The sequence below is a fragment of the Capra hircus genome, chromosome 7, assembly GCF_001704415.2.
Source record: "Capra hircus breed San Clemente chromosome 7, ASM170441v1, whole genome shotgun sequence".
Classification (NCBI taxonomy): Eukaryota; Metazoa; Chordata; class Mammalia; order Artiodactyla; family Bovidae; genus Capra; species Capra hircus.
The window spans coordinates 38,910,420-38,922,732 of NC_030814.1; the positions used below are offsets into that span (position 1 = coordinate 38,910,420).

The 12,313-nt window shown below is 38.3% G+C and overlaps 1 protein-coding gene across 2 annotated transcripts in view; it reads left to right on the forward strand.

The window, feature by feature from the left end:
• PWWP2A (PWWP domain containing 2A) overlaps positions 1-12,313 on the forward strand; it is a 40,039-nt gene that overhangs the window by 21,401 nt on the left and 6,325 nt on the right. Inside the window, exons 3-4 of one of the 2 annotated variants that reach the window (XM_018050092.1) lie at positions 6,028-6,147; positions 8,556-11,287. In XM_018050092.1, coding sequence (XP_017905581.1) covers positions 6,028-6,147; positions 8,556-8,569 — 134 coding nt within the window. In that variant the 3' untranslated portion in view covers positions 8,570-11,287. The remainder of the gene's footprint in view (positions 1-6,027; positions 6,148-8,555; positions 11,288-12,313) is intronic. The other variant, XM_018050093.1, reaches the window with a different exon arrangement.

Here is a 12,313-nt window from a genome sequence, read left to right on the forward strand (position 1 = left end):
TTTCTCCTAAGTGTCTTAACGATAAAAATGGAGACACTTCTCTCTGTGTTGTGCATAGTCGCTCAGTCATGTCTGACTCTGTGACCCCACGGACTGTAGCCTGCCAGGCTCCTCTGTTCATCAGATTTCCCAGACAGTGCTGGAGTGGGTTGCCATGCCCTCCTTCAGGGGATCTTTCCAACCCAGGGATTGAACCCAGGTCTCCCGCGTTGCAGGTGGTTTCTTTACTGTCTGAACCACCAGGGGAGCAACTCTATGGAGACAACCAAGTGGGTATTTCCCCCTGAGCAGAGAGAATGCTAGGCTTAGGCCAAGTCTCTAGTGGTCCAAGAAGACTAAGCAAAGTAAAAGCTGTGAAGGCTAAAGATGTCTATTTCTAGAAATCTTCAGAAATGTAAAGCGTCACAGTGTGTCTTAGTTTTCTAGAATTTATAAATCAGAAAGGATCTGGTTTAAATTTGGAGGGAGCTCTTTATAGATGTGGAACCAGATCTAAGTTATCAGTGAAACAGAAAGTAGAATTCACTCGTCTGAAGCCCATATGCAGGACTTAACAGTGTCCCTGCTTGGATATTGAGTAAAGTTTATAGTAGTGAGTAGAAAAGACAGTAGGAATATAGATATGAGGGTGGACTGCAGGCAAAGGAATATGGGACTTAACATCAACTAAGTGAATATATACATTAAGTCTGAATATCTAATGTGAAAATACTGAGTTGCACCCCTGTTTGAGCCGGTGGTTATGCTGAAGAACACGTTTACATTCCTTTATATACATATACATTCTTAAGTACCTGAGTTGGGAACTGGAATACCTTAAGAAACCGATAATTTGGATCTAAAACATAAGATTTTCCTTTTTAAGTTGTGAATTTCTCTATACTTTGTGCCGCATTGGTTCACATTTGTTACTACTCCTAGCGGAGGAGAGACTGGTAAATGTCTAGAAAAGATGGTAATATGTAAAGTCAGGACAGTGTTCTGATTTGTATCCAGTGGTGGTCTCCAGTAGGGGATTTGCCAGAAAATTCTGAAGCCCCTATTTGTAAGTTGGGACAAATTTACTTTTTTCTTTGGGACTGTACCAAGTATGGTTGATATTAAAACAATTAAAATGCCTGATAGAGGGAATTCAGAAATAGAACAGGAGGCTGGTGCCATGCCAGTTGTCAGGAGAAATAAAACAGCTAAGCTGTCTCAATTACTTTTACCTCATTCTGACTTAGTTACTAGGTTCTTTATACTCTCTTTGCCTGTGTGTTTACTGTATACCTTATTTCAACAAAGAGTGAACAGAAATGTTAACAGTTAAAGCTTTAGCAGTTAAAGTCCTGGGGATATAGATGATCTATGTATTTTTAGTTTTCCAGGATGTCTTGGTGTTTTTACCACGGAGAGTTGATGCTGAGATGAGAAGAGAAACAGCTCAGCTCTTTGTTTACTCTACTCAAATAAGAGACTTAACCTTTATAGACTCAAACAGGGCCTTTTTCCTGTTTACTTTTTTTGTGACTGTAGGTGGAACTCATTTCTTCTCTTATATTAATAGATCATTGTAATTTGCTGGGATTTTATTTTTTTGGTATTTAAAAACTCATTAAATATACCTAACCCAGTTTACCATTTTAACCAGTTCTGTGGCACTAAGTGCATCCACGTGGTTGAATAGTCGTCACTATTATCCATCTGTAATTTGGTTTTGGATAGAAGTCTTCTGAGTTTGGATGGTATTGTTCTGGCAGCTTGGTTTCCAGCATTCCTTCCTAACCAACCTACAGTCCTGCGCTGTGCTAGTGGTGCCCATTTTTAAGAACTATAACTACCTCTTGGTAAAATTTTTAAGTATTAGTATGACTGTATTTACCAGAGTAGGTTTTGGGTTAAAACCATCACTTCCTAATGACAATTTTGTGAATATGAAAATCATTTAAATGATTTTAGTAATGGAATTAATTAGTTTCCCAAATTTGTTTACATGCCATCACACTCTTTACCATATTTTCATAATATGGGTACCGTTTTTCCACTTTTTATGTGAGTATTACTAATGAAAAAACATATTCCTTGACATATGTAGATAATTCTGTTTGGAATTCTAAGATCATCTTGTTTATCACACTCTGGTAGGAAATACTGAATTTTATACTCTGTCTTAAAATCCATCTTGGATAGAGTCAGGTTTTAATGTATCTAATTAATCTTTGAAAAAACTAATTGCCAAACTTGAATTTTTTCTTATACGATCCTATGTCATGCTAGCATAAATTAAAGACTGGTTGTGGGGATGTGTAAAGGAAATGAAACCAGACTCAGAAGTTACCGGGATTTATCAAAACAGTGAATTTGAGTCAAATTCTCACTGTTCACTGAATAAATTAGATGGCTGTAGTATAATGTAGACTAACTTGTGGGCCTTTTGTTTTAGACATTTTGGTTTGTGAAACAATTTTATAAAACTTTAATGTTGAAAACTGGCCAGTCCTAAAATTACTTGTCTTTAAGCTTATTCTTTTAAGTTTTTGATATTTGTAAGATCTCATTAAAAAAGTTGAAAACACAGCCATTATTTAAGTATGTAATTTTCCTTTTAAGAATGTGACAGTTAATTTCCTTTTGATTTAGAAATCTTAGAGCGCTTTTATTACCAGAACCGTCATTTAAACCTCCTTATAATTTTTTTTCTATCTGGTGTAGCTATCTAGAAGTAAAACTAGGTACCCCTAGTTACATAGCCAAAGTATTACATCTATATTATAATTTTTTTCATGTAAACTAAAAAACTTGTAATTTTAATGCACATCAAGTTTTAGTAAGGGCTTTTTGTTGTTTAAATATTTAAAATAATTTTGTAATCCTCAGTATCCCTCACTTAGTTGTCTGCAGCACAAAGGTTAAAAAAGCTACCAAAAAAGCTTGATAAATGTGCTGCACAAAAGCTATTGAAAAAGCATGGAAGGAGCACATGCCCATCCCCCGCCCCATTCCCCAGGCACTTTACCTATTGTACTTTATAATAGGGTTCCTCCCCTCCACCCCCACTTGCCTGGGGAGACTTTTTTAAGAAATGTGAGAGGATCATCCTGTTGAGTGTAAATGATAGAAAATGGATACTTGTGAGAATATAACTTGCCAGATGCAGGTGAACTAGAGAGTTAACATTTTTGCGCTAATAGTACTTGGTATCAGTCTTTTAATTGAGCAAAGGATCCTTCTTTTTCACTTTTCAGGCACATGGTGGAAAGTACAGGCTCTTGAGCTAGACTTCCTAGGCAGAGCCTGACTTGGATCTGCCGCTTCCAAGCTGTGTGATCCTAGGCAGGTTACTTCAGTGTCATGATCTGTGAAATGGGGAGAAAAATAGTACCTGTTCAAAAGGTAATTGTGAGAATTTAAATGTTCAATGCAATAAAGTGCCTGGCCATAAGACGTAACATAAATACTTGCTGTCATAACTACCACTTTCAGTATGTGGCATAGAAATTTCATTCTGGTAGCCTCAGTATCTTTCTGCAACATACATGCAGTATAAACTTTTTAAAAAAACTTAAATTTTCTTGTCTGAAAGTTCAAGTGAAGTCGCTCAGCCACTGACTCTTTGCGACCCCATGGACTGTAGCCCACCAGGCTCCTCCATCCATGCAGTTTTCCAGGCAAGAGTACTGGAGTGGGTTGCCATTTTTTAAATCTGAAAATCCCACTAATCATAGTATGATCAGATACCTAAAAGTGGCATGATCTGAGTAGTCTCAACAGTCACCTGTGGCGAGCAACTGGGTTGGAGGTCATGGAGGTTATAGTAAGGAGAAGTCCATGAACATTACAGCTCTTGAATGAGGAAGAGTAATTGTGCTTCAGACACTTGTGTACTAATGACCAGTCACCATCTCAGAAGGCCTTCAAAGGCATGAGCAGCGTCTGAGCTGGCCCCTCAGTCGGGCCGAGGTCCTCTTATGAAGACTTTCCAAAGGCATTAGAACCACAGAGGTATACTTGTCAGCTTTTAAGTAGCATAAATTAGCGTTTTTTGGTTTTCTTATTTTCTTGGAACCTCAGTGTTTATTATTTTAATATTCTGCCAATTGGTGGAAAAGTGGACATTAGCTTGAACATTCCTTCTTAGTGCCACTGGTGTGATTGAGTAGATTGTTTCCCGTTTCTAGCAGGGAAATACCTCACATTCCAAGGCCTTGATCTGTGTGTGTTGTGGTTGTATTTTCCAGAGGGTAGTCATTTCTATCTGCGGCTCATTTTTGAGGTGCTGTTGTTTACCAACCTGTGATTTCCCCTCACCATTTAGTTTTTAGCAGGGAGTCCAGCTGGGAGTGGCACATCTTGGTGGGAGTCCTGGAATGCTGGGAAGAACTATGCAGTTTGTCTAAAACCCTAAAAAAGAACTGGTTAGAAAAACAGCATTGAGGCTGAAAAACCAGAATGTGTATTGTAAAATGTTTTTCCTGGCGGTTCATGTTGCATCATGCTACACTGTATTGAGAGGCAGCAGGATGTATGTAATCTTAGTTCTTTAGTTTTTAATTCTGGGCTTGGATCTAAGAGTGTGACCTCCTCTACTTCATTCCTTCATGTGCTCTAAAGAAGGAAAATTCTTACCCTGTTCTGGTTTGCCCCTTTATGTCTTTGCTTGCATCCCAAGGAGTAGTTGCCATTGTTGCATGTAAGCTTTTCTCTTAAAAAGGACAAAAATAAGTAATTTCCAGTGAAATCCCTACCTTTTATGAGGTTCTCCTATTTACTACCTCACTGTCAGGGTTTCCTGGTTCTTCCTAATGAATCCTGTGTGGTCAATTCTAAAGAAAAACCTTGAGATCCTAAAAGCTTTGAGGGGAAAACTCAGCATTAGCACAAAAGACTCACAGGCCAGGCTCTGTGGACTGGGGTCTTGCATGTTAATATTTTACACAGCACTGGTGGGGTTAATGCATAGGGTAAGATTATTCTTTGATGCAGCTTTTTGGCCCTCCTCTTGCCTAAAAGTGAAAAGGAGATTCTTTAGAATGATTGTTGAAACCTAAGTTTTACCCATGGAGGGAGAGGTTCAAAAGATAATTCTTTGTGTATTCATATTTCTACTTGTATGATTACTGTTGGGTTATAGCTAATAGTATATTTGTTTTCCCATAAATAAAAGGGTAAATAACCTCATTACTGAACCTCATTTAAGAAATCTGTTCTCTTGAGTTAAAATTCAGTAAGTAATCATGTTTATAGATCAGGTGTGTAAAGTTTCTTCTTTTGCAGTATTAGAAAAGCCTTTTTTAAGGTTTTGATTAGCTACTATTTCTGATTTAGAACTTAGTATTATAGGGACTGGACATTATCTAGATCAGTGATCCCAGAGTTGCCCACACTGATATGCTACATGAGTTGTTTCTTATACTGTACTGAGAGAAAAAAGGAAACAAGCAAATAGGTTAATAAAAAATAAGGCTTAACAGTAACCCTTTTGCTTAGTGTTTGGTCTCTTCTGAAAGCCTCAGAGAAAGGTTACCTTGTCAAACCAATTTCAAGCAGGTTTGACCTCACAGTAAGTTCAGCTATTGAATGGTACGCAGAGGTGCCACTGGCATTACAGTGAATGGGATTCAGGCAGTTTTGGTGATTCTTCAAAACGGAGTCTCTGAGCTCATTAATGCAGGTTGGGATGACAGCTTTGGCCCTTGTAGAATAGAGACTATCAGGACTGTTTCACCACTAGGGTAGTGTTAGGCTAGTACAAGATTTTTGAATTAAATCATGAGTTAGCGTTGGCAGGCAACATTTTCATGAGCCTTAAGGCATTTTGCGGCTCAACTGACTTGGGCTGGCGAGTGCCCTCTTCTGGCCAAGACGGGTGTGTACACACCTCAAGTCTACAAGTGCTTCCCGTTGTGTGAAGCCAGCAAGCTATCTAGAATAAACTCATTATGAAAATTCAACTGAATTTTAGCCTATTTTTATCTTTTTTTTGGTAAATGGATGAAAAAGAACTCAAATGCTCTATTTTTGTTAACTTGGTTTTTTCTACCATAGGTCTCAACAAATGGCAGCTATTACATCAGACAGTGACGAGCGCTGCTGCTCCCTTACAGTGTCTGACAGACCACTGTGGATTCAGACTGGGAGCACTGACGTTAACAGTGAAACGGGCAGGTCTGTCTGGGCTAAGCCCTGCCACAAAGTGAAGAGGGCATCATGTCATCACTTATCATTCCCTAAGCAGATTAGGCTAGACATAAAAGAATGCACTGGCTTTTTCCTTTGTTTTCACTGACCGTGGTAGCTGGGTGTACTTCATATTGGTGATAGTTTTTGTGAGTGAAAATAGCTTTCAGTCACTATTACTTGTTGTGTTAAAAAAAAAAAAAAAAAAAAGGAGAGCCGCCTCCGGAGCACTTCATGAATGGAGAGGAGTTACCTCATAGGGTGGGAGAAGTTGGGTGTCCAGTTGCAGAATTATGTCAAGTAGTGACTGGCTCCACAGAAAGTCAACTAGTGGGCTGTCTTTTCTCAGTCTTTTGTCTCTTTTATATTTAACTATTTAGTCATTACTTAATATATATATTAAGAATATATATCTATATGAACATACACTTAGTGAATTAAATCAACCTCAAAACCATTGTCATTTACAGAAGGCAAGTCAGAATTCAACGTGGTGGCAAAAGATAATGCTGAAGTACAGCTGTAATCTATTTCTTCACATTTAGTAAAACCTCCTTGGATATTGCACAAAAAGCTTCTTTGGGGCTTTTGTATGGCAGGAAGGGCTTAGGGATTTTTGTTGTCATGCTGCTTTTGAATTTAGTATCTTTTTTTTTTCTTTGCTTCCTTGAATTAATGCCACTTAACTCTGCTGTTTGAAGCTAGTGAAGAGCTGTAACTGGGCTGTATCATTGTGTATGAGCTGAAATTGGCAAACCAGGTCAGAATGGCACATTTTGGATCAGAGATTGTGGCTGGAATATTTTGGACTCTAAATATTATATAGGAGTCTTAGGTACTGGTGATCCCTCGAGGAAATAGCATTTTCAGTTTTCTTCATCTCCCATAGGAGGAATAGTAAGCTTCAATCCTTGGCTTTCCTGCCGACTTGAATAGGCCTCACTAAGGTTGAAGCCAAATATTGGGAGAGTCATAAATAGAAGTGTATATAGAATTGGCTCTTTACCTTTTTTTCTCTTTCAGTTTATAAAATGGGGATATTTACTTCCAAATTGCCATAAGTCTAAATTTATTAGTATTATATTAGTGTAATAGTCTTAGAAAATAAAAACTTTTCTTAGCTCAATGTCAGATTTTAAAACCATGTTAATGATTCCATTGCTTTAGTAAGCGTGGACTACTGTTGTTTTGATGTGTGCAGTATTTATGGCTAGAAGTAACTTTCTATTGCTGGAGAAGAAATGTGATAGAATGCCCTGTGAAATTTATAAGCCTTGATCCAGTAAGTGAATGAAGCATGGCAGCACTGGGAAGTTTACGTAAGATCAAGAGTGCTATCAAAAAATGAGAACTACACCTACTCTGAAATGTTTGGAAGTCAAATACCAGAAAGGATGGGGATGGTTTTCCTTTTTCCCTTTTTTGCTTTGTCTGTTATTCCACTGAAGATACCCTATCTTTGGTTTAAAAATACATTTGACAAAAAAATCATAATTCTCTCCACAGTTCACCTCTTGGGAACTCAAACCCTTACTGGTACTTAGGCTTCCAAGTTGGAAGGGCAACTGCAGAGGGTTTCAATGGGATTGTACCACTTCATGGGATCAAAGTGAGGTTGTAATGTTGGGCCTTCTGGTCATGCTCCTTAGCAGTGATTTTTGATAAGCCTTGTCCTATACAAATATTCTGTTCAGAGTCGGGCTTTCTGTTGGAGGTACAGTGCAGAGTGGCTCTGCTGGAAACCTGGTCTGCTGGTGTAACAAGGACACTGTGGTCAATGGCCAGTTGTCTTCTGGCTGCAAAGCAGTACTGCTGATGCCTTGGATGTGCTGTGTGTCTGCCCTGGGAGGCGTCCTCCACCCCTCTCTCTGTTTCGCTCTTACATGTGTGTAGACAGTGTCATCTGCAGCAGTTTTTACCTGGTTTTGTATATAAATTTGCTTCTTAATCCTGTAGGTAGTCTGTGCTAGAGGAAGACTGCTGGTGTTTCATGGTCCACAGCGGCAAAGCTGACTTGCAAACTTCTATATTGTTACTTATGAAATGGCAGCGTAAAGAACAAAGCCAAAATCCCCCTTTTATTAGGCAAACATTCACAAATAAGTGTTGAAAAATACACTCAAGTGCAGATCGACTGTGTGACGGTGACAGCCATTTTCTTTGTGGTGGAATTTGGCCAGATATACTTTAGAAAGAATAAGAATGCTTCTGCTGGCTTACAGTGGCAGTAAGTTGTTTTCTCAAAAAAATGCACACTGCTCAAATTTAGTTGATTTTAAGTAAAAAATCAGGTGTGATCCCACAGTCTATATAGGGCTTAAAAAAACAAGGACATCATGTTTATCATAATACTTGTGCTTAACTACATTTTCTTCCTTTTCTTTACTATATTTCAGCACAAAGACATTAGCAGGCTGCTGGTTTCATGGACCTGTACCACAATGACAGAGAACACCAGAGCATCAGGACTGAAAGAAATTGGAGACTCAGATTTTTAAAGCTGCACTAAGAAGTAAATGTTCAGGCAGTGGTTAAAACCAACAGTCTATAAAGAGGCACGTGCATATTGTGCTATATTAAACTGAAGAAAAGGTATTAGGGGAATATTTTATTGAAAAAAAACTATTGCAATAAATTATGCATGAGATGAGGAGGAAAGTGATGTGAAATACGCAAAGAACTCTTGAATTCTATGTGTGAAGAATCACTGACAGTACCTTCTTTTGAACGTGAAGTTCTCAGTACAGTTTGGACACGCCTAAAAGGCATGGGATGATGACAGAAATGCTGAATTATTTTTCATATTAAAACTGCTTTCTCCAAGGTTTACTGTTAATCAGCTCAGAAAAGATTATCTAACATCCTACTAAAAGGATGGTAAAGTGTCCCTATACCCCACCAAGAAAATTTGGATCTTTTCTTTAATAAAGCAGGACTATATTATCTTAAATATACATTTGCTTGTTAGAACATATTAAGATGTATTTATTTGCCACCAGTATTTAATATTTTCTGCACATTTTCATACCTACATTCTTAACTTTCAAATTCTGACTCCAAGTGGATAGGCTACTGTCAATCTTGGAGTGAAAACATACTCTCTAGGAACTAGTTCTTAATCCTGCTGAGCTGGAAAGGCTTTATTCTTCCTGTCCTTACTGATTTTATCAAGTTCACAAAAGGTGATAATATCTGAATTTTGATACTGACCTCTCTCCACAGAGAGCCCCTCTTTCTAAGTGCAAGAATTCCTCAGAGGTGTCCAATGGGGGACAAGCAGCAGGAATCATAAAGATGGTGAAGTTTTCATGCATAAAGTATGAATTCTTATTCACAGAGACCATAATGTTTTACCTATGAAAATTACACATTATAAAAAATCTTACTTTTTCTTTTTTAATGAATGGAGAAAACATTGAGAAAACCAGATGAACTTGTTAGTACTACATTTTTAAGGCATTTTATATTTGATGGTGCCGTACTTTTAATAATATACCTGAAGTTTTTTAGTGGCAATACTGATTTATTTTTTAAACCAGAAAGATAATCCATAGTGATTACTTAATACAAAAGGAAAAAAATGCCAAAAATAAAAATACGAAATTCATTTGAAGCAACATAAATGATAACTGAGCATCTGGCTTCAGTGCTCAAACTTTGCATAATCTTACTATATGTGTTTGGAATTACTTATTAACCCCAAACTCAGGATTAACACAAAGTTCTGGGTAAGTTTTAGAACATTTACTATACCAGCTAGGATCTGTTTTACAACTCTAGAAAAGGTAGGCAGTCTTGCTTCTAGCAAGTTTAATGCCAACCCTAACCACGCTGTAACTGAAAGTCTTGATTCCATTCTAAGATTGTCTTTATTGAAAATTTTTTATTATGAAGTTATTGTACATTTGATTAAGTCTGAAAGAGTCAGCTCAGGAACTGCAGCAGCAGGGAGCTCTAAACACAAGCGGCGCCCTGCTCTGGCCCAGAGCTTAGGCTGGGGTCCCTCTTGTTCTTTCAGATCCGTAACCCAGCAGTACCACTTCAGGCTCATTTCAAGAACCTGGTAACTCCCAGATCATAGCAGATTTTGCATAATCAAAACTTCTAATTGCAGAGTGATGGAAATGATGAGGAAGTAACATAAAGGCAAAAAGAACTGGGAGAGATCAGGTTTTAAGTATCTATTTTTTATGACAGTTCTCAGTGGTGGTATAAATCAGACTTTCATTTTTTAAAAAATGAAACTTGGTGGTATTTAAAATCTAGACATACCATGTTTGCTATTTCACCTTCATTGCTTTAGTTGCTTAATATTTAAGCTTTGCTTCATGCTGCCTTCATCTGTATTTCAAATCTTCACAAGCCTATTTCATTTTGTAGACTTGAATGACAACAATTGTTTCTCATCTAAACTATGCTGAGACCTAAATGTTAAAGAATGTTGTGTAACATATATTCAATAAAGTCTTGATTTTTTTAAAATTTAGTTATTTAAAAACTATTTGTTTACTACTTAGTTAGGTTTTAAAGATTATTTTTAAACTGTTAAGATTCAACCACTTGTTCTCTAGGAAGCTGTTTTTAAGTAGCACTGCTTCCTTAGGAGAACAACCTATAGTTTTAATCACTGGGAGATTTTATGGGATGTCTTTATGACCAAGGATAGAGGAAGGGAAACCAGCTTAATAAGGAACTTGTGCACAAACATTACTGTTTTCTGATAGAAACAATCTACATTCAGAGCTGGATGTAACTAAACATCTACTGTTGGGTTTGTCTTAATTTCAAGTAGTTCTACTCTTATGGATAAACGGTTGCTTCTTTAAAAGCTGAGTACCTCCAATCTGAGGTCAAGTGTTTGACCAGAAACACTCAGTTTTTAGGAAAAATTAGCCTCTGGACACCTATCAGACAGCTGAGATTTTTTAAGGCTGATCCAGAAACTAAAGTCAGGTAATTTTTTTTTTTTTAAAGTAAAGCAATCCTTTAGAAGGCTGCCTGTTATTCCAGAGTGTATACAGAGTCTTTAACCGCAAACATTCTCCCATTTCAGTTTACCTAAATGAGTGTAAGAAGGAAGCCACTGGAGTGTCTCCCTGAGAATGCTGGCATGTCACTGCACATAAAAGTAAGCCGTTTTCTTGCTTTTATACGTGACAGCTCATTTCTGCTCTTTCAAGTAATGATTCTTCCCTCAGTGCTTTGAAGAGAGTATACTGTAAGTGTTTCTTGAGCATACTTTTCTCTGGTGAATAGCACCCTGCCAAATCTTTGCTTATTCACAAAGAAGTTTCATGGCCTTTGCTTTGATATCAAAGGGTGATGACCTTGGGATGGAAGAATACAACTCAGGCATTCTGTGCCAGAGGAAGAAAGAGCTGGCTAAACCAGTGGCTAGGTCACTGTCCTAAAGAGTTAATACTTCTAGGATTAGCCCTTCATTGCATTGTGGAGCACGGTTTTAGAAGCAACCTCACATACAGAAGGCAAAGTGAGTGGGTGATATTCGGATGATGCTTCTGTCTGAACAGGCACTTCCCTTGTGGCTCAGTCGGGAAAGAATCTGCCTGTAGTACAGAATAACCTGCTTTACTCAGTAGAGACATGGATTTTAATCTTAGTTCTATCAGTTACCTTACTGACAGAAGAATCACTTAGTGGCCACACTGGCCAAGATGAGGTATGGAAAATAGGTGTCTCACTCAACTAGCTCGAGTTCCTATTCAGCCAAGGCCAAAACACAGGTGACATCAGGAACTCTACAGAAGAGTTCACTCAGGGAATAATCCTTTTCTGAATTCTGCCTGTGGCCTGTGGATATTAAGCAGACCGCCCACACCTGTAATCTAATGGAGGCAAACGGATTCAGCAATGGGCAGTGCCCTGCGGTAAAGAGGAACCTGATGTGTCCCTGCCCTAGAAACGCAGGGCCAGGGGCTTCAGTGAGACACAAAGCAACCTTATAGGACGGGCTTCCACAGAGCTGCTTTCATGCCGACAGAAAGGGAGCGGCTGCAAAAGCTGCCTCCTGGCCTTGGAGCCGACTGAGAATCCAGTCAGTCACAGGGCTCTTGGAAATAAGACTTTGTTTCCCAGCTAACTCCCTGAGGTAGCGCTGCAGATAGCTTATCTGTTCTGGGCAGCCAAACTATCC